This window comes from Antennarius striatus, chromosome 5, assembly GCF_040054535.1.
Source record: "Antennarius striatus isolate MH-2024 chromosome 5, ASM4005453v1, whole genome shotgun sequence".
NCBI classification, from domain to species: domain Eukaryota; kingdom Metazoa; phylum Chordata; class Actinopteri; order Lophiiformes; family Antennariidae; genus Antennarius; species Antennarius striatus.
Genome location: NC_090780.1, coordinates 1,324,477 through 1,347,500, shown reverse-complemented (window position 1 = coordinate 1,347,500; position 23,024 = coordinate 1,324,477). Strand labels below are relative to the sequence as shown.

The 23,024-nt window shown below is 43.1% G+C and overlaps 1 protein-coding gene, 1 long non-coding RNA gene and 1 other non-coding gene across 3 annotated transcripts; 2 read left to right on the top strand and 1 right to left on the bottom strand.

Annotated features, from left to right (window-relative positions):
* The first annotated feature begins 4,573 nt into the window (after positions 1-4,573).
* On the top strand, positions 4,574-5,599 carry LOC137595324 (uncharacterized). The gene is made up of 3 exons (XR_011035417.1): positions 4,574-4,782; positions 4,962-5,049; positions 5,247-5,599. It is a non-coding gene; the product is annotated as an uncharacterized lncRNA (long non-coding RNA).
* trnae-uuc (transfer RNA glutamic acid (anticodon UUC)) lies at positions 4,798-4,869 on the top strand. Its single transcript has one exon. It is a non-coding gene; the product is annotated as a tRNA-Glu (tRNA).
* Positions 5,600-5,752: 153 nt separating the features above from the next.
* Positions 5,753-21,524, bottom strand: LOC137595323 (protein SSUH2 homolog). The gene is made up of 12 exons (XM_068315343.1): positions 21,404-21,524; positions 17,923-18,003; positions 17,769-17,844; positions 14,288-14,417; positions 12,904-12,964; positions 11,942-12,063; positions 11,285-11,350; positions 11,066-11,145; positions 10,198-10,290; positions 8,507-8,612; positions 8,180-8,287; positions 5,753-7,818 (listed from the first exon to the last, which is right to left on the bottom strand). Exons 1-12 carry the CDS (start codon positions 21,414-21,416, stop codon positions 7,678-7,680), a joined length of 1,077 nt encoding a protein of 358 aa, XP_068171444.1. The 5' UTR covers positions 21,417-21,524; the 3' UTR covers positions 5,753-7,677.
* Between the last annotated feature and the right edge of the window lie 1,500 nt (positions 21,525-23,024).

Below are 23,024 nucleotides of genomic sequence, written 5' to 3'. Positions count from 1 at the left end.
TTAGGGTTTAGATAACGGTTATTTTTGGTTTAAATCAGGATTAGGGTTTAGATAACGGTTATTTTTGGTTTAAATCAGGATTAGGGTTTAGTTAACGGTTAGGTTTGGTTTAAATCAGGATTAGGGTTTAGTTAACGGTTAGGTTAGGTTTAAATCAGGATTAGGGTTTTGATAACGGTTAGGTTAGGTTTAAATCAGGATTAGGGTGTAGATAACGGTTAGGTTAGGTTTAAATCAGGATTAGGGTTTAGATAACGGTTAGGTTAGGTTTAAATCAGGATTAGGGTTTAGATAACGGTTAGGTTAGGTTTAAATCAGGATTAGGGTTTAGATAACGGTTAGGTTAGGTTTAAATCAGGATTAGGGTTTAGATAACGGTTAGGTTAGGTTTAAGTCAGGATTAGGGTTTGGATAACAGCTAGGTTAGGTTTTAATCAGGATTAGGGTTCGGATAACGGTTAGGCTTGGTTTAAGTCAGGATTAGGGTTCGGATAATGGTTAGGTTAGGTTTAAATCAGGATTAGGGTTTGAATAACAGTTAGGTTAGGTTTAAATCAGGATTAGGGTTTAGATAACGGTAAGGTTAGGTTTAAGTCAGGATTAGGGTTTAGATAACGGTTAGGTTAGGTTTAAATCAGGATTAGGGTTTCGATAACGGTTAAGTTTGGTTTAAATCAGGATTAGGGTTTGGATAACGGTTAGGTTAGGTTTAAATCAGGATTAGGGTTTAGATAACAGTTAGGTTAGGTTTAAATCAGGATTAGGGTTTAGATAACGGTTAGGTTTGGTTTAAATCAGGATTAGGGTTTGGATAACGGTTAGGTTAGGTTTAAATCAGGATTAGGGTTTAGATAACGGTTAGGTTAGGTTCAAATCAGGATTAGGGTTTAGATAACGGTTAGGTTAGGTTTAAATCAGGATTAGGGTTTAGATAACGGTTAGGTTAGGTTTAAATCAGGATTAGGGTTTTGATAACGGTTAGGCTTGGTTTAAGTCAGCGTTAGGGATTGCATAGCGGTTAGGTTTGGTTTAAGTCAGGGTTAGGGTTTGCATAGCGGTCAGGTTAGGTTTAAATCAGGGTTAGGGTTTAGATAACGGTTAGGTTAGGTTTAAATCAGGATTAGGGTTTAGATAACAGTTAGGTTAGGTTTAAATCAGGATTAGGGTTTAGATAACGGTTAGGTTAGGTTTAAGTCAGGATTAGGGTTTAGATAACGGTTAGGTTAGGTTTAAATCAGGATTAGGGTTTAGATAACGGTTAAGTTTGGTTTAAATCAGGATTAGGGTTTGGATAACGGTTAGGTTAGGTTTAAATCAGGATTACGGTTTAGATAACGGTTAGGTTAGGTTTAAATCAGGATTAGGGTTTAGATAACGGTTAGGTTAGGTTTAAATCAGGATTAGGGTTTAGATAACGGTTAGCTTAGGTTTAAATCAGGATTAGGGTTTAGATAATGGTTAGGTTAGGTTTAACTCAGGATTAGGGTTTGGATAACGGTTAGGTTAGGTTTTAATCAGGATTAGGGTTCGGATAACGGTTAGGCTTGGTTTCAGTCAGGATTAGGGTTCGGATAACGGTTAGGTTAGGTTTAAGACAGGGTTAGGGTTGGATAACGGTTAGGCTTGGTTTAAGTCAGTGTTAGGGTTTGCATAGCGGTTAGGTTTGGTTTAAGTCAAGGTTAAGGTTTGGATAGCGGTCAGGTTAGGTTTAAATCAGGGTTAGGGTTTGCTTAACGGTTGGGTTAGGTTTAACTCAGGATTAGGGTTTAGATAACGGTTAGGTTAGGTTTAAATCAGGATTAGGGTTTAGATAACGGTTATTTTTGGTTTAAATCAGAATTAGGGTTTAGTTAACGGTTAGGTTTGGTTTAAATCAGGATTAGGGTTTAGTTAACGGTTAGGTTTGGTTTAAATCAGGATTAGGGTTTAGATAACGGTTAGGTTAGGTTTAAATCAGGATTAGGGTGTAGATAACGGTTAGGTTAGGTTTAAATCAGGATTAGGGTTTAGATAACGGTTAGGTTAGGTTTAAATCAGGATTAGGGTTTAGATAACGGTTAGGTTAGGTTTAAATCAGGATTAGGGTTTAGATAACGGTTAGGTTAGGTTTAAATCAGGATTAGGGTTTAGATAACGGTTAGGTTAGGTTTAAATCAGGATTAGGGTTTAGATAACGGTTAGGTTAGGTTTAAATCAGGATTAGGGTTTAGATAACGGTTAGGTTAGGTTTAAATCAGGATTAGGGTTTAGATAACGGTTAGGTTAGGTTTAAATCAGGATTAGGGTTTAGATAACGGTTAGGTTAGGTTTAAATCAGGATTAGGGTTTGGATAACGGTTAGGTTAGGTTTTAATCAGGATTAGGGTTCGGATAACGGTTAGGCTTGGTTTAAGTCAGGATTAGGGTTTGGATAACGGTTAGGTTAGGTTTAAATCAGGATTAGGGTTTAGATAACGGTTAGGTTAGGTTTAAATCAGGATTAGGGTTTAGATAACGGTTAGGTTAGGTTTAAATCAGGATTAGGGTTTAGATAACGGTTAGGTTAGGTTTAAATCAGGATTAGGGTTTAGATAACGGTTAAGTTAGGTTTAAATCAGGATTAGGGTTTAGATAACGGTTAGGTTAGGTTTAAATCAGGATTAGGGTTTAGATAACGGTTAGGTTAGGTTTAAATCAGGATTAGGGTTTAGATAACGGTTAGCTTAGGTTTAAATCAGGATTAGGGTTTAGATAACGGTTAGGTTAGGTTTAAATCAGGATTAGGGTTTAGATAACGGTTAGGTTAGGTTTAACTCAGGATTAGGGTTTGGATAACGGTTAGGTTAGGTTTATATCAGGATTAGGGTTTAGATAACGGTTAGGTTAGGTTTAAATCAGGATTAGGGTTTAGATAACGGTTAGGTTAGGTTTAAATCAGGATTAGGGTTTAGATAACGGTTAGGTTTGGTTTAAATCAGGATTAGGGTTTAGATAACAGTTAGGTTAGGTTTAAATCAGGATTAGGGTTTAGATAACGGTTAGGTTAGGTTTAAATCAGGATTAGGGTTTGGATAACGGTTAGGTTTGGTTTAAATCAGGATTAGGGTTTGGATAACAGTTAGGTTAGGTTTAAATCAGGATTAGGGTTTGGATAACGGTTAGGTTAGGTTTAAATCAGGATTAGGGTTTAGATAACGGTTAGGTTAGGTTTAAATCAGGATTAGGGTTTAGATAACGGTTAGGTTTGGTTTAACTCAGGATTAGGGTTTAGATAACGGTTAGGTTAGGTTTAAATCAGGATTAGGGTTTGAATAACAGTTAGGTTAGGTTTAAATCAGGATTAGGGTTTGGATAACGGTTAGGTGAGGTTTAAATCAGGATTAGGGTTTGGATAACGGTTAGGTTAGGTTTAAGACAGGGTTAGGGTTTGGATAACGGTTAGGCTTGGTTTAAGTCAGCGTTAGGGTTTGGATAGCGGTCAGGTTAGGTTTAAATCAGGGTTAGGGTTTGCTTAACGGTTGGGTTAGGTTTAACTCAGGATTAGGGTTTGGATAACGGTTAGGTTAGGTTTAAATCAGGATTAGGGTTTGGGTAATGGTTAGTTTAGGTTTAAATCAGGGTTAGGGTTTGGATAGCGGTCAGGTTAGATTTAAGTCAGGGTTAGGGTTAAGTTAACAGGTTAGTGTAATAAGGTTAGGGTACAGCTGACAGCTAGGGTTATCTGAAAGGTTTGGGCTGGGATTTAGATGAACGAGCCCAAACCCCAACAAATCGCACATGTAACATGTGTGACGTGTCTAACATATTTAATATGTAAAATATAACAGGTATGACATGCAATATGTGTAACACACATAATATGTGTAACATGTGTAACACATGTAATATGTGTAACATGTATAACACTTCTAATATGTCTAACATGTGTTACATGTTTTAACGTATGTAACACGTAATATGCATGTGTAACATGTTATAATCCGTGTAACACATGCAATATGTATAATATGTTTAACATGTGTAATGTATCGTACCATGTTGTAATGTGTGTAACACATGTAATGTGTATATGTTTAACATATGTAATGTGTCGTAACGTGATATAACATGTGTAACACATGGTATATGTATGTTTAAGATACAGTATGTAATGTGTCATAACATGTAATATGTGTAACGTTACATTTTTTAATGTGTAATACATACTGTATTATACTGTAATATGTGTAAACACATGCAATATGTGTAAAATGTTGTAACACGTGTAACACATGTAATATGTGTAACATTTTTCACTAATTTCCCCACTGTGGGACAAATAAAGGTTATCTTATCTTATGTGTAACCCATGTAACATGTGTAACATGTGTAACACATGTAATATGTGTAACTTGTGTAACACACCTTACGTCCAGGACCGTGTAGTCCAACTGTCAAACTGAACTCCTTGGCAGAAGTAAAAACTACTGGCTCCAGTCGACCAATGAGAACCAGAAGCCAACCCACACTAATCTCAGGGCTGCACCCTGTGGTTCGGCCCAGGTTTGGGTCCCAACCCACCCGTCTGTAATCCCTCAGTGTCTGTAATCCCTGGTGGTGTTTACAGAAACTCAAACACACGTTCTATATTCCTATTGGTTACTGGAATTGATTAGGATAGGCCTAACTCACCTACCAAACTGTTCTAACAGCCTACATGTGTATAGCCTGTTTATCGGCTGTAAAAACGACCTTGAAACTGTTCTGTTCTGACCCGGTTTGGTTCTCATGGGTTCATGTCTGATGCTGGAGAACGTTCTGGAGGTAAGACCTGTTGCCTCCCATATGGTCTAGCGGTTAGGATTCCTGGTTTTCACCCAGGTGGCCCGGGTTCGACTCCCGGTATGGGAAGTGCTTATGTCATAGCAACATTATGGCTAGCATTGTTAGCACCTTTATGTGTGGGGTTTGTTTGTCTGAATGGGTTTTACCACCATCATCAGGACAAATCATGAACATCCGGTTGTGTTGTCCAGCAGCGGCGCGGCTCAGGACCAACGCTCCAGATGAGAGCTTCTTCTTCTTCTGGAGGTAAACCACACCGAGTGTTTCCTCTTGGTGTTTGTCCTCACTGCTGACTGTTGAAAACAGTTTCCCCATCCAAAGGTTTTCATGTAAAACGATCATGTGATCGGTGGATGTGACCCTCAGAGTCTGGTCGTCTCTGATGGAATGAAAGAAGCTGTTCATCTGTATCTCACAAGACATGTGTCTTCTTCAACTGACAGGAAACAGGAAATGAGGCGGCTCATCTGCGTGCCTCCAGCAGTCAGAGGGGATTTGCACAGGAAGTACGCAGAGAGAGAGTTTTATGGTGAAACCACTCGTCACAGCGTGGTTCCTGCCGGCTGACGGTCTGCCATGAGGGATGTGGACCAGATCCGGTCCACATTCAGTCGTTTTTAATTCATCATTCAAGGTGCGCAGGAATTTGATCTGTTGTTGTGAGTCAGAAGAGCTCAGAGGTGCCGGGGCAATCTGGAGCAGCGCAAGTACCCAGGATGAGTCAAACTGGCGTCAGCACACCATTTTATACTTGTAAATGTGTTTGTGTCACGTTTGGTCGTTTCACTTATGTACATTTTTTATACTTCCAACATCAAAAATGTATATCTGTTGTAATTTAGTGTAAAATTAATAAAACTGAGAAGAAATAGGAATGACCTGTCACTTTTCATTGGAAATAAGCTTCAATATGCAACGTGTGTGTGGATGTGAACAGACAAGACCGACGCAGATCCACCACAGGCTTTAATAATCACATATGAGTGAGTAATACCAGAGTAATAAACCATCAGGTCCATCAGGTTAGTAGCAGATAAAAGGTTGTTCCACCCGTTTGAGGTTAATCACATACCAACAGAGATACAACACCCAGCAGCTGGGCAGAGATAATGGTGGTATAAAAATACACTGAATAATGAGCCCCTGAAGATAAAACAATAAACATGGATAATATGAATGTCATAATGTGAATTTATGCATTTGAGCATTTAAGAATATATGCTTTCTTTTAAAAACCAGCGGTAAAAATATAAAACTAGTAACTCTGAAGTGGCGTTGTCCAGTTTTTCACAGTTCTTCAACGGGTGGTTAAACGTCTGACTGGTTGCCTCATTTCAGAAGTGGGTCAGAACCAGCAGCCTCAGACGGAAACATCTGGAGAGGCCTGGACGTCCTCCACACTCGTCTGACTAATTCACTCCAAACCACCTCCAGGTCTCACAAGACACCTTGGGTATTCCTGGAAGAGCCTCTAAGGCTGTTTTTTCTGCTCCATGCTTCCCTCGGTTTCGCCTTGCAGGCTGTTACTTGGCTGTGTGACAGTCGCAGTGACTGAGCAGCAGTCTGAGGGCAGGAAGTGGGCTGAGCCAACGCTGACTGTAACGTACGGTAATGTTATTATAGTCTGGCATTTAGCAGCTCTCTCAGGGTCCGAACCCGTGGCCCCGGCTCAGGAGCCCATTTCATACACGACACAGGTTCCAGAACATTCAGCATTTTAAACACTGAAAAGATGTCAACACAAACCACAGCAAACGAACGCAGCAGGAACCAGGAGAACGCATCAGTTTCCAGCCAATCAGCTTTCTGGTTCCAAACAGGTCAAACACATGCAACACGCCACATGTTAAGCTCTGCTCATATGAAATATAAATCATGCTAACATTAGGATTAAAATGAAAACTAAACAAAAGAGAAAGAAGCTCATAAAAATATATAGGATTATGGCTCCATTCTGAAAAAGTAGTTCATTCCCCTTAAATGATCAAAATCTCTCTAATTGTTTTTCTTACTTTGGCATTCATTCATTCATTCATTCATTCATTCATTCATTCATTCATTCATTCATTCATTCATTCATTCGTTCATTCACCACCATCATGTTTCTCCTCTAATAAACTGCCTAATATTAAAAGTACAAGTACAACTCATTTTCCTTGCAATTAATGTTATTTCTCTAATATTTCCTTTGACTTATTTCTCAAAAAATTACAACTTTATTCTCATATATTATAGAATTTTAAAATTCTTGCCTTTTTTGTCTCATAATTCTTTTGTGCAAAATACTAATTCTTTTTTCTTCTTCTTCCTGTTTCTTGTGTTAATCTGGTTTATCGTTAATTTGACCGTTGTGTTTTGGCTATTAAGTTAGTGACTAGAGGTCAGGGGGAGAAGCCCCTGATTGGTCTGGGTTATAAACATTTAAAATGTTCGTGTGTGACGGGGGAAATCAGATAGAACTTACTGACGTCTGATATCAGAAAAAATGAAACAGAAAACGATCGTTGGTAAATGATTATGACACGAGACACGTTAAGGTCAACACTGGTGTCCTCGCAGAGACAATACTGGTCTGAGGACAGTTGAACCAGAAAAAGGTTTGTTTGGACGTCAACCATTCATATGCGAATGGTTGATATGAAAAATAAATGGGCCGTCTCAGAAAAGTCGGTTGAACATCAAATAGAAACCATAACAGGAAGTAGAAGCTGCAGAACCAACGAAATGAGAAGGACGAACAGATGTACCCGTCTCTCCAGGACTAATGGGGACCAGCTGACTTTCTGGGTTGACAGGCCCTGATTGGTTGCATCAAACCCACTGGGTACTGCTGGGTTCTGGAGAGACGGGTACAATTTAACCCTTTAAGAGCAGCTACAGGATGACGCAGCAGCAGGTGGCTGGATAGTTATCGGCGCTGACTCGGTTTTCGTTGCCGTAGACGTAGTAGAGGTGAGAGTCTCCTTTCCACTTATAGTTCACCTTAGTGATGGGGATCAGCTCCACGGTCTGCCTCTGAGGGGGGAAGGTTAAAGGTCACCCACTTACACATTCAAGAAGCACTTTTTTCCTGACGGTGACATTTTTAGATGATCTCATGTCTGACGTCTTGGTTAGCCTAGCTTAGCATAACGTTTGGAAGCAGAGGGAACAACTCAAGTTCTGCCTCTTGAACAATTCAACTTCTGCTGCTTTCATTCTGACAGACCCTTCAACTACTTCTGCTGCAAAAAACACAATTTGACATTTAAAGTTATTTCTAACATCTAGCCTTGGTGTCTGAAACTGATGCTGAACTATTTCAGTGTTAAACACAGAACACGATGATGAAGCGGACGTCCTAGTCGTCTGTGACATCCTGAATGACAGGACCTACCTGCTGCAGGATCCTGGAGTTCTGGGGATACTTGCTCTGGTGCTCTTGGATCAGACGCTCAGAGGCCTCAGATATGGCCGGGTTAGGGAACCCCATTAGAGGGTAAAGCTGAGGGGACACACGAGACCACACCCTGGTGTAAGGACATCTCCACAATCATCAGGAGACACTATTACACTTTAGTGAAAGTGACAAATAAATGATGATGAGTTTGTCCAAACAAAGATGGTGCTGTCCTTGTGTGTGTGTGTGTGTGTGTGTGTGTGTGTGTGTGTGTGTGTGTGTGTGTGTGTGTGTGTGTGTGTGTGTGTGTGTGTGTGTGTTTACCAGGTACTGGCTGTTCTTGAACAACTCCTTGCCAGTTACGGAGCGAAGATCGTCAATCTTGAGACCAGAGTTCTGCTCCACCACAAAGTCCTCCACATGGTTGACCCTAAACGTACAGACAAACAAACAAACATACAAAAAAAACATAATCATGTTTATATTTATGCATATTGAAAATGAAAATAATTTAATCACAGCTGCAAACATTTTCACTATGTTTTCAATCGGCCTCGCTTCACATGATTCTGTAACGGCTAAACTTGGGTGGATGTTGGATCTAAAAGCAACTCTCTGGCAGGCAGAGCCACAGAGATCCTTTATTGCAGTACTCTCACCAGTCAGGGAATTCAGAACAGATGCGAGGCAGACTGAGTCCAGGTAGCTCTGTCCCAGGTACTCTGGGACAGGCAGGGTCAATATGCAGGAGGCAAACACAAAACGCTGGAAAGTCACCATGAGGGGCAGAACTCATCAGGGCGGGAGCGATAGAAATCCCTCGTGAGATTGTTTCCTAGGATTGTACCCCTGGCTTGTATTCAATGGCAGGGGTGGACCAACAAGTATGAAACCTCTTTTTTTTAAGGGTAGGAAACATGAGAGGTTGAAACCTGTGGGTACCCTGGTAGAGCTGGTCAGTGTACTCTGGTCAGATTCCACCCACAGGAGCTCCTGGGTGTTTGGGGGCCATGCAAAGCAGAGCTGTTGGTTCTTCCTCTTGATTTGGTCGTTGGATTGGAGGTGGAAACCTGATGACAGACTGGCTGCGACTCTAACCGCCTTCCAGAACTCCTCTCAGGGGTAGACTGGGGCCCTCGGTCAGAGAATATATCAACTGGGAAGCCATGCAGGTGGAACCTGTGGGACAGATCAAGTTGGGCAGTCTCCTTTGCTGAGGGGAAGCTTTTAAAGTGAATGACAGCATAGTAATGGGATGGAGGTAGGCTGGGGAAGTATGTCCAGTGAGATGTGGGACACAGGCAGGGGCTGATGACCACAAGCAGCTGTGGCGACTACATAAACCACAAGACTTATTCCTCTGTCCAAACGCATTTTCCTCAGGACGGCGCCGGGAACAAGATCAAGAACAATAAACATTAGTTTGCAACAGAGACTGAACTCTACCCTTTACGGAACGTGTTGGACACCCACAAGACAGATTTCATTATTCAAGTTGTTTATGTGTTCCTCTTCCTCTAATAAATTAAACGAACAACTGAAATAGAAAAATAGTTTTCATGTAGATGAATCACAACCTTGCATATTTTTTAATGGAGCTCGCTAACATTTTCCCGGTAAACATCAAAGTTCTGTTGAATCCATACTGAGAAGATTCAAATTGGGACTTTGATATCTGAACATCTTGGAGGAGATCTTACTGACCTGCATAAACGTTCTGGAACATCTGCATCTGTCATAAGTTGCTCAAACATCTTAAAAGTGTTGGGGAGTCATCTCAACACTCGGGGAGCACTGAACCCAACAGCCTCCCCTTAAATATCATTCAGGAACACAACAGCCATTACAATTCAAGGTCTCAAGAACCTCTAAAATCTCTGAGACACCCCCCCCCCCAATGTCTTCAAGCACCATTCCAACAGTCCTTAACCTTCAGGGTCCACATGGAACACTACCTAGGGTCTCTGGGACCAACCGCTGAGGCCCCCTGGAGGAGTTGTAGTGTCAGAACTCACCATTCCACTTTGAGCTTGATGTAGGTCAGAATCTGTCGCTTTCCTTTACAGGTTTCACACTCCTTTGTTCCACGGCCGTCACACTCGGTGCACCTACACACATAAACACACACAGTGACACATGTGACACACGTGGTTAACTGACTACGAGCAGGCGATTGTCTTGAACCACTTTTTAAAACTATCAATCAATAAACTCCTCCATCCCATCTCCAGTGTGCCTAAACCAGAGTTTAAGTCATTTCTTTAAATTCAACTCAATCACTTCAGACTTCATCCTCTCCTTTTGGTTACAGTACATATGGCGTTGTGTAACACAAACAGGAAGTCGCTTCCCTGGAGCACCCAGTCTGATTCAATAGTGAGCCTGTAGTATCCTGTAGTATTTAAAACTGCAATTTGCCCCTGGTAGAGTCTGCCATGGCAAAAAGTTCCACCTTGAAGGGTCAGACGAAGTGCAGATAAAAAGATCCATGATGTGAAGTACCGGCCTGGAAGGATACCAGGGCCCCGCCATGGATCCAGGCCTGGGAACAGGCCCCACCAGTGAGCGCCTAGTGGCTGGGTCTTCACCCATGAGGTCCCTTCAGGTCCAGCCAGACATGGGTTCCAACTACATGTAGTTGGGCCCACGTGGGCAAAGACAGAATAACCTGCAGGGGCGTGAGAGGAACGACCTGCCCAATCTGTTCAGTCGTTGGACTCAGTGTGTCCAAAACTAACACCTCAAGTGTACCTGCCACCAGGACACCCGAGGTCAGAGGTCAAAGATCGACCTATTGTTTTGACACGCTGACTTCAGGACACACAAACATCAGAGTGTTGAATGACATTGAGCTCTTTGACCTCCAGCCCCGCCCATCACCACCTTTCTTTTCCTTTAGCGTCGCAGTGGGAGCACGCCTCATCGTTCCTCGTCCCAGAGCCGTTACACACCCAGCAAGTTTTCTACAGACACACAAACAGGAACAGCTTCAGTGTAAATCCATCAGTGATCATATCTATAATGCATCAGATACATGATGGAACCCCAGTGACCACATGGTGTCTGACCAATGATTGATTGCCTGCATAACAGCCGTCTTACATCGTATCCACTTCCGTGGCACACTTCACATTGTACTGTCCCGGTGGCATGGCAGGTACTGCAGTCCTACACACACACACACACACACACACACACACACACAAACACGTGAACAAATTGCACTCCGTAACACTTTCTTGATGTCAGCAGTGACATGTTTTCATGTGTGTTTTTGGTTATTTTTGCCTGGTCTTGGTTAGGGTTAGGGTTAGGGGGTTAGGGTTAGGGGGTTAGGGTTAGGGGGTTAGGGTTAGGGTTAGGGGGTTAGGGTTAGGGTTAGGGTTAGGGGGTTAGGGTTAGGGGGTTAGGGTTAGGGGGTTAGGGTTAGGGTTAGGGGGTTAGGGTTAGGGTTAGGGTCTGGTCTTCTTAATGCCCACAATTCAGTTGTATTGAATGTTTTTCATGGATGTCATTAATATCAACTACAATGTCTACACATCATTCCAATACATGTTGTTCCTTATTCAGTCATTTTTAACCTCTTTTCTTACTTTATCTTACTGTCCTGTCCCCCAAGGATAAATGAGTTTTTTTCTGATTGTAAGTCTTATTAATAACACACAAACGTCCAGAACACCTGGAGCCTCTAAAGGAACAATACAAAAGCTAATGTTACAACAAGATGGTCTCCGATGGACACCTCTGTGGACCAGCTACCTGGACGGAGGAGGTGTAGGGCACACGGATCTCCTCCGTGTGGTTGGTGAACAGGCTGGGGGTGTGGGCTGGGATCTCCCAGGGCCGGGGAGCAGTCTGGGTGTAGAAGTCAGCCGGTTCGCCTGACGGGCACACGAGAGACACAGTAAACACCTGTAACCGTCTGCTGGAGGTGTCTTCACCATTTCCTCAGGTTATTCAGAGAAAATGCAGACTTAGAAATAAATAAACAACTTGAGTTGAGTCGTGGCACCAAAGAATAATTTAGTCCGACTTTGTTGAAGTTTAAATGCATCCAAGAAGCAGCTGCTGGTGTTCAGTCTTGGTTTTTATGGGTAAGAATACAACTGAGGGTTGTTTCATTTCAATGCTGATGACATTAACACCAAACCTCAAACACTCTCACCACACGTTGAACAAACTCGTCTCCAGGTTAAACTGTAGACAAACGTTCCCGGTTCTGTTCCGAACTTTATTAATGAATTTATTTTAATAATATTTGGTTAATGTGAATCTATTTTAAGCTGACAAACAATTAAATTTCATTTTTTAATAGAGCACAGAAAAAAACGTCATCGTCTCGTCTTCAGCCTCTTCTTTCTCATTGTGGGTCACGGGGGTTGAGACAGATTACAGTGTTTATAGATGTTATTAATGTATAAAAGGCTGTTACCTGGTGATAAAACACAGTTCACTCATTAGACACACACACACACACACACACACACACACACACACACACGCACGCGCCACACACACACACACACACACACACACACACTAACACACTGCACCTTTATGGTTGTGATGACGCCAACTAAGGGAAGCTTTTAATGTCAGAATCAGGTGAACGACTGTGTGTGTGTGTGTGTGTGTGTGTGTGTGTGTGTGTGTGTGTGTGTGTGTGTGTGTGTGTGTGTGTGTGTGTGTGTGTGTGTGTGTGTGTGTGTGTGTGTGTGCACCTTCATGAGGTTTAGAGGCCCACTCAGTTGATCTGGACTCGGTGAACGTCTCCAGTCGGTACTACAGGAAACAAACACACCTCAACAACACATTCGACACCAGCAACACTTGAGTTGACAGGAAGAGAAAAAACCAACAAAGATTTTATTTTGAAAGTCTTCTCATGGACAACATATTTTTTCAGGTCTCTACATATACATAGTGGTCCTCCCTAACCCTACCAAATCCCAGAATCTTGAAAACAAACGCTCTCTTTATCAATAGATATATGGAATTTTTTGCTAGACAGTCTGGGAGAAGTCTTTGATCTGTCCTCTGCCTCCCACATTTCTAATTTCTGCAGTATAAAAATCAGACATTTTATGTCTAGATGTGATGAAAACAATGTCGAAAACTTGACTATTGTACTCCTTATCATCAATTAGTGCTAATAAGTCTATAAAGATCTTCCAGCTGATCCAAAATGCTGCAGCTCAGCTTCCGACTAGAACAAAAAGACCCCGTCTCCAGTTTCAGCGTCTCTGTGTCGGCTTCCAGTGAAATCCAGAATAGAGCTTGAGGATCTCCTGATTACCTAAAAGAGACTTAAACTATCGTCTCTAGAACAACCCACCCGAGGGAAAGGGATCCCTCATCTGTGGTTCGAGGGTCTGAGGGTAGAGAGTGTTACTCTCTTACAGGGGTAGATCGTCATTTGTATATTTGGGCAACATAAATCATATTTGATTGATTGAGTGAGTCTGAACTGTCAAAAGCTAGAGCAACACTACAAAAAGATCTCTTGAGAAAAAAGAAATCTTGAGAAGAAGAATGATCCTTCTTCTGGTGGAGCTTGTCAATGAAAATCAGGCTTCTGATCATGGAATTTAGCTCAACGACAACTGATCCAGAGACGGAACACAGGATGGTCAACCAGAGAAAGTCGGAAAAAGTTGAGGCACCTGTGTATGTCAGAGGTCACCCGCGAGAGAACACGGTGTCGATCTCAGCGAAGCATCATGTGATCAGTCAAGAACAGACAGAAAACACCGATAAATGTCTGGAACGTCAGAGAAAGTCTACTGAGGAGATCTCAGTAGAGATCTCAGCAAAGTGTGTGAATACGTCTCAATCAGGCTGGTAGATCTGAACACTGCAAGTTTTCTACATCCTTCCTCACAAAATAGCTCAAGTTCATGTTTGGGTGATTATGCCAAGAAGTGGTCCTTAAAGAATCATTTAATCCTAAAGACAACCAATTAGAAGTCGTGATTAGATCAGCTGATGGTATCAGCTATATAAGACCAGACTGCAGCACATAAGACAATATCTTATAAGATAATATAAGACGAACACACAAAACGCCCCCACGTGGTCAGAACAGACACGTCATCACGGACTCACCCTGTAGGTGTTGAACGGCTCCATGTTGGTGATGACTCCATCGTCAGCAGGAGCTTTACTGTAGCAGCAATTAGACGACGCATAGCTCTTGAACGCGTCGCGGGCCACGTCCTCTGACAGAGACGGGATGCTGCGACACACAAGTGCAGAGTCACATCATGAGCTAGCCAGGTTAGCAACAGTCACACATACACAGTATCAGAGACTCACATAAGAAGCTCAGCACTCCGAAAAAAGTCACGGTGCAAAATGAATAAATACTGGAAATGTCACAAGCAGCGTGTTAACCGTGTGCAGATAAACATGTACCGGTAATCATAAATGTCTTTTTTGGATCTTTAGTTTTAGCAATCCCTGCTCCTACTAGGAGCCCTAACCTAACCTTAACCCCTAATCCTAATCCTAACCCTAACCAAACGTTAACCCAACTCTAACCTAATCCTAACCCATCTGTGGGACCACCTCTGCTCTTCGGACCCGGCACCCGGAGGCGCTCGTCATCATCACCGGTGACTTTAATCACGTCACCTTGGACTCATCTCTCCCCACAATGGTCCAGTGTGTAGACTGTCCCACACCGAAGAACAGAACCATCGATCTGTTCTACACTAATGCTAAGGAGGCATACACCGCCACCCCCCTCCCTCCACTAGGTAAATCAGACCATAACCTAGTGTACCTACAGCCCACCTACATCCCGCTGGTGAAACGGCTGCCAGCAACAACACGACAGGTCAGGAGGTGGTCCCCGGAAGCAGAGGAGATGCTGAGGGACTGCTTCCAGACCACCGACTGGGATGTTATTGTGGGCTCACATGGGGAGGACATTGAGGGGGCAGCTCAGTGTTTTACAGACTACATGAACTTCTGTGTGGACACCGTGGCCCCTGTCAGGACAATCAGGTGTTACCCCAACAACAAACCATGGGCAACCAAGGAAGTCAAGGCTGTCCTGAACAGGAAGAAGCGGGCGTTCAGGAGCAAGAACGAGGAGGAGATGAGGAAGGCCCAGCAGGAAGTGAGACTCTGCCTGAGGGAGGCCAAGGAGGCGTACGGGAAGAAGCTGGAGAAGCAGCTGGGGCGCAACCAGGTGCGGGAGGTCTGGAATGGGATGAGAACCCTCACTGGACACGGGAAAGGGCGCAGCACTGTGGAGGGGAATATGGAACGAGCGAATGGACTAAACAGCTTTTTCAATCGGTTCAGCTCCCCCACCACCCGGCTCCTCGTCCCAGACCGCTCCACTGATGCGCCCTCCTCCTGTGCTTCCTCTCCTTCCACCCCTGCCACTTCTCCCGAGCCCACTCCAAGAGCTGCGAAGCTCAACGGCCCCACCTCAACCACTGGACTTCCAACCTCGCCACGACTTCCTGTTCCCACCAGGACCGAGACCATCATCACTGCAGACCTGGTGACGACAACGCTGAGGAGGCTCCGTCCCTATAAGGCAGCTGGACCGGATAAGATCTCCCCAAAACTCCTCTGAGCCTGTGCTTTGGAACTAGGGGACCCCCTGCAGCGATTGTTTCAACCCTCCCCAGTCTGCGGCTGGGGAGGGTCCCGTCACTGTGGAAGACCTCCTGCATTGTCCCGGTACCCAAGAAAGGACGCCCTACTGAGCTCAACGACCACCGACCGGTCGCTCTTAGCTCCCACGTAATGAAGACCCTAGAGCGACTGGTCCTGGAGCTCATGCATCCACCGGTGCAGAGTGCTATGGACCCTCTCCAGTTCACCTATAAGGCCGAGGTTGGGGTGGATGACGCTGTGTTGTACCTCCTCCACCGTGTGCTCTCCTACCTGGACACCGGGGGCTGTGCCGTCAGGGTGCTCTTCTTTGACTTTTCGAGCACCTTCAACACCATCCAGCCCCGGCTCCTGCAGGACAAACTGACCTCCATGGCTGTGGACCCCTACCTCGTGAGCTGGATTACGGACTACCTAACGGACAGACCCCAGTACGTCCGTATGGGGGACTGTTTGTCTTCTATGGTGACCAGCAGCACGGGGGCGCCACAGGGGACCGTTCTCTCCCCCATTCTCTTCACCCTCTACACATCGGACTTCAAGCACAACTCGGATACATGCCACATACAGAAGTACTCCGATGACACCCGATAGTGGCATGTATCCTGGAGGGTGATGGGGGGGGGGGGGGTACAGGGCATTGGTGGCTGACTTCGAGGAGTGGTGCCAACAGAACCAGCTCCAGCTCAACGTCTCCAAGACAAAGGAGATGGTGCTGGATTTCCGGCGGGCACCTCCCTTTCCACAGCCAGTGATCATGGAGGGCAGTGAGGTGGAGGTGGTAGGAAACTATCAGTACCTGGGACTGCAGCTAGACAGCAGACTGGACTGGTCACTCAACTCCAACTGTGTGTACAAGAAGGGGCAGAGCAGGATGTACTTCCTGAGGAGGCTGGCCTCCTTCAACATCTGTCCTAAGCTCCTTCTCATGTTCTATCAGTCCGTAGTCTCCAGTGTGCTGTCATACGCCATTGTGTGTTGGGGTGGGGGGGCCAGGAAAAGAGATATGGACCGTCTGAACAGACTCATCCGCAGAGCGGGCTCAGTGGTCGGGCTGAGCCTGGACTCTGTGGGGACAGTTCTGGGGAGCAGGACCATGTCTAAAGTCAGGGCCATCATGAACAACACCAGCCCCCCCCTCACACCACCTTCTCCCAGCAGAGGAGCACCTTCAGCGACAGACTGCTGTCACACAGCGCCTCCACAGAGAGGCTGAGGTCCTCCTTCGTGCCATCAGGGGGTACAATGACTCTCTCAGGAGGAGCGGGGGGGAGGTGGCGAAGTCAGCACGGGGTTGAAAGGATTTAATTTAATTTAATTTAATACTGTTTATATTTTTATTTTTGTAGTATATGTCCTGTTGATGCTACATGTGTCTGTTGGTATCTGTCCTGTGGTCTGTCCTGTTTGGTTTTTGTTTTTTCCTGGTGTTTGGCTGAGCAGTGGATATGTACAATTTCCTCCGGGATTATTCAAGTATCTATCTATCTATCTATCTATCTATCTATCTATCTATCTATCTATCTATCTATCTATCTATCTATCTATCTATCTATATATATATATATATATATATATATATATATATATATACCCTAACTCTAACTAAATCCTAACCCTAACTCTAACCCTACCACCTACACAGTTCCAATTTCACGTTTGTCCACTGCAGAAAGTGGACAAGAGGACAGGTGGTGCGTATATTTGCTAAAAATAACACACTTCTTCACAAGATTGCGTTTTGCAGCCGTGTTACTTATATGTAATTTGTAATCTCTTAATTTGCTAAAGTAAGTTTTGTCGGTGTGGAGAATGAAGGAATAGTCATCAGAAAAAGAGCATCGTGCAAATTTCCTTTTGCATTTTAGAGCAAAACTGTTCCAACCTGATGCGATTGGTTTAATTTGCTTTATTTGTGTTCATGTGACAAACACAGTGAAGCTCAGTCAGATACCTCCACTCCTCCGGCTCAGGGCCAGGCTGGGGTGGGGCCACAGGCTCCAGTGGCATCGGGGGAGGCAGGTAGCCACCTGCAGACAAAAACACAACCTTAGGTCTCTGTACCAACATGAATATTTAGGAACGGTTGTAGGTTAGACTCTCCTCACCTCCTCCTTCCACAGTGCCTTCATACCCGGGCACGTTGCCAAACATGTTGGCTGTAGGGGCATTAAGAGGGGGATACAGCGCTGGAAAACAAGAACAAGTGATTCATAGTGAAAACGTCAGGTAGCTAACAGGGATCGATAAACAATTGATTATTCTTATTATCAGAGATGGCGAGCATTGGGCAGACATGGGCAAACTAGGGCCAGCGTTCTTAAAACATTATCATCAATCCTTTTGACCTTTAATCTGCAATGCCTTTGTTTCCTAACTGATGGCAAACCCAAACACATTGACCTGTGTTGGGGTGTGGGGTACTACCCTCTACCCCACTTTTGCCCTTTGACTTTTACACCTGCTGAAAAAATGGGCGGCCCAAGATCAGAAGAGTGGACATTTGGTGCTGATTGTTTAATAATGAGTGGACAAGGAAATCTTCTGTCACAGGAGGTACTGATGTGGTTTGATGTGAATAGACTTTCAGTGTCATGAACATCAACGAGCTCGTCACAGATCACAGTTCACGAGACAAAACCTGGGATCTATCTTGGGAATCACCACCAGACTTTAATGTGCTGATGCACAAACAACAGTGAACCTCCTGGACCTCAGTTCCTCTAACATATCTGGGAAACAATTTGTACACTGAGCCACACTTCTGTGCTTTTTAAAGACCACATCCTTTCATGTGATTGCTTCCACGTGACCCAAAAGAGCAACAGACAAGGAGGAAAAAAAACCAACTCGACTTTATTAAAGATTGTTAAAGACGTTTCTCCTCTCATCCAAAAGGCTTCTTCAGTTCTGACGGTAGAGTCCAGATCCTGATCCTCCTGTTTGAGGGTCTGACTGAACAGATTTTTTTATTATTATCCAAATCATAAAAATAGCTTCCCATTGTGAAAACACTAATAAAGTATTCAAACAGGCTGACACTTTAAAACCTGTAGATATTATTTAAAAAACATTAGAAATACTATTTCAGGTGAAGAATAAAAGTCGTCCCACCTGAATTCAACAATTTTTTTTCATTAATGCAAGAACTAATGTAATACACTGACGTGTTCACGAGTTTTATTATATAATAAACTTGGTGATAATTTTAAATTGTGTTGATCTCTGTTGGGTTTTAAAAAACATTGAAGGATAAAATAATTAAAGATTACAATGCAAAATTACTGATGTGTGAGATTAATTTGAGTATATTTTTCTTCTTTGTATTCCACAAATTCTGGGGGGTTTTTACACAGATTTTACAGGACAGACAAAAACAGCCTGACCTTTAACCTCTACCTTTTCCAGATTTGGAAAGGTTTCCCACCTCTGGCATACAGAAAGATTAGAGAAGGACAAGAACGAAGATACCAAAATAAATAGAAGAGGGGTAGAGGTAGGAGTAGGGAATGAAAACTTTAGGGGAGGACAGGATGTTGTATGAAGGCAGAAGGAAAGAGGGGAAGATGAGGGATTAATGACATTAAATGAGTCATGAAAACAATACAATAAAAGGAAGTGAGGACGCACAGAAGGAGAAGTGAACAATACTCACAATCACTTAATAATCTGTCCTTCATGTTCTGTTTCAAACGAGCTTACAGTCTTAACACGCTATTAGTGGCTTCATGGCAGGAATTCAACCAGATCATGTGATCCAACTAGAACAATCACATTGGTTGTCATTGTTGCTCCCAGATGGTTTCAGAGCAGCGACCCTCACCAACCAGCAGGATCAAAAGCCGCAGAAGTACTATTACTATTACTATTACTACTACTATTACTACTAGCTCCACTACTACTACTACTACGACTACAACAGTGTTTCTTTTTGTTCATTCATCTTCAGTAGTAGTAGCACCTACAGACCTACACTTAGAGACCAGCCAATTCACCTGAAGTACATGTTTTTGGAGGTGGAAGGAAGCCCTCCTGAGACTCCCGCTCTGTGTGGCGTTTGAATGTTCTCCTGTGTCTGTGTGGGTCTCTCCAGGTTCCCCCCACCTCCAAAAACATGCACTTCAGGTGATCGTTTCCAAATTGCCCGCAGGTCTGACTGTGTGCATGAGTGGTTGTTTGTCTTCCATGTGTACTCCAGACTGCACGGGCGTCATGCTCAACTATTACTACTACTACTACTTTTATTACTACTACTACTGTCAGACTTCCAGGGTTTCTCTCTAGTCTCTCTCGTCTCCTTCTCTTTTTATTCTCATATAACAGATGCCGATCTCTCATCCAAAAACACAGCGGCCACCTGCAGGGGATCAGTTGTCACTACACCACTGAAGCAGTATGATATTGATAGAGGACGTCTGTCAGACTGTCCCAAAGAGGTGCCAGGAAAAGAGTTCTCAATACACGTTATAGTCAGATAATAACAAGTCCAGATTTGGGTACAACAACCAATAAGCTTTTCTCCCTGTGTTGTCCTTCAAATATTCAAAGTCAGATTTTTTTAGGACAGAGTCAAAATTTGTCATCAAAGCTTTGGATATAATTTTAGAAAAATAACAATGAGGCATCAACAATACTCACTGACTACTATTGATTATAGTTACTGATGTATGAACATTTGCTGCGTCCCTTTTCTTTTAAAAATAATTCATTGGCCAGCATGTGATGCGATGTCTTGGTATGTTTTTGTTGTAAATTGATATCACATGAATATTTTCAATTTGATCTCTTTTTTTCCAATGCAGTTTGAACTATAAATGGCTTCAGCTAATCAAAAATAATATCTCCACAGAGAAGCAGTGTTCAGTGGTAAGTTAGTAGTAGTAGTTAAAATTTTGACCTTTCCAAGAAACTGGTCCAACCCTGTCTGAACCCGTTCCTCATATTTGTCCCTGTTTTGTTCCTTTCATTTAGTTTAAAATGCCTCAGGGTTTCTTCTTGAGACGTCCTGGAAACTTTAAGTGGAGAAGGTTTAGTACATTTAACCTGGTGCCATCCCATCAATAAACTATTGGCTATCGCATAAAACGAAAACTTTAATGTTTTAAACTGCTAAATCATCAGGACGACTTAAATGATTAAAGGACCTTCGTGTCACAGTCACACCTCACCTGGGTGGATTGTTTAAATAAGGATTTAAATATATTTCAACACATACGGATGAATATTATTTCAAGATAAATCATTATATGAACAATCGTAATCAGTTTAATTCTGTACAAAGTGTGATAGCAAATGGCGGTTGCGTTGTTTTATTTTTTTTCTTGGTTCCCGCCCTAACAGAAATCACAAACAGCTGCTTTTCCACCCCCCCAATCCGACTCAAACTCACGCTTAAAAGTCAAAGACATAACTTTAAAGTTTTAAGTTGCATTAAAAATCGTATAAATCATGTTTTATTTATGCGTTTTTAAATTTTTTTGCAGAAGTGAATTTCTGCCTGTCACCCTGAGGCCAACATCAGCTGACCGGCGCAGTGTTCAGCCTGGTGACCCGTGTAGGGTGTTGCCCGCGGTGTGTTGTGGCTCCTACCTGCGCTGCTCATCCTCTCTTTATCCGTGTTACCAAGTGGACCGTGGACCAGCTGTCGGGTCTTCTCGCACCTCCGTTACACGCTGCCGCAAAAAAACAGGCATAAACCAGTGCGCATCCGGTCACGACTTCAAAATAAAACGTTTAATGCGCGTTACCGACCACCCAGAAATAGATCTAAATAATGCAATTATTTAAAAAAAAAAAAAATTACAACCGTTTAAATGTTGAGAAATATATTATTTAGGTATATCCTAAATTAATAAAATAGGCCTGCGTTGGTATAAGATATATTAAAGCAATACACAAAGTGAAAACACAATCAACCAACAACCCAAGATGAACACAAACAGCAAATAGATCCAGATAGTTGCAGCAATTTTTAACACAGATAACAATCAAATCTATAAGAGTTGCTTTGACATACTGATTTCTATTTGTCATTATTTTATATTTTATATATATATTGAATATATTATTTTACATGTTAGTATTATTATATTATAAATACATATAAATATCTATAAATAATAAATACATTCTTATATATATATATATATATATATATATATATATATATATATATATATATATATATATATATATTTCTGTTTTACCGATATTATGACTGTTCCTTTCAACATACCTGTATATTGCTCTAATAGAATCAAAATGGATACCGTGTTGCTGTATGCTTTTATTTTGAAGGATCGGGGCGTCACCGTGACGCTCTTTCCGGTAACTTGAATATTTTACTGGAGGAATGTGTGCCACGCCCCACCAGGACTGGATTACTGAAATGATCGCATGTTGGGGGGGTCCGCGGCCCGGGGACAGAATGTCACCGACACCCAGGATCGTGGGTTTTCTTGTGTTTCAGCCTCTCGTCCTCTACTCTGGTGTGGGGTCAACTTTTCAAACTGCGTGACACTCCAGTTCGTCACGGGGGGGGGGGGGGGGCTGTGGGACGGGTACGTGTTCGGTCCTGACAGTAAATAGTTGTCAGGTCAACAGGAAGCAGCTGTTCTCTGGTGCCAGCAGCTGGTGTCACCCCCCCCCCCCCCCCGGCCAGCCCCGCGCCCCCCCCCGCGGGTCTCCCGCGTGGACGCGCACGAACGCGTCCTTCAAGCGGGTTGAACGTGTGGGCCCGAAGATCAATAAGCAGAGCTGATCAGGAATTCATGATTCGATTAGTTTTCCTTTTGGAGTTAAAGTCCAGTCGTTCCTCCTCTCACACGGACAACACGGATGTGACGTCATCCATACGTCCAGTGATTGTGTATTGTTAATATGTATATCATACGTTATGTATGTTAATGTGTATGTACAGTATTGTGTGTGTGAACAGCCCTCCCCTCTGCTGCCACAATCACGCAAATTTCCCCACTATCGGACTAATAAAGGTCCATCCATCATCCATCCATCCATCATCCATCCATCATCCATCCATCATCCATCCATCATCCATCCATCATCCATCCGTCATCCATCCATCATCCATCCATCATCCATCCATCATCCATCCATCATCCATCCATCATCCATCCATCATCCATCCATCATCCATCCATCATCCATCCATCATCCATCCATCCTAGAGCTTTGCTTGATGAACATGATG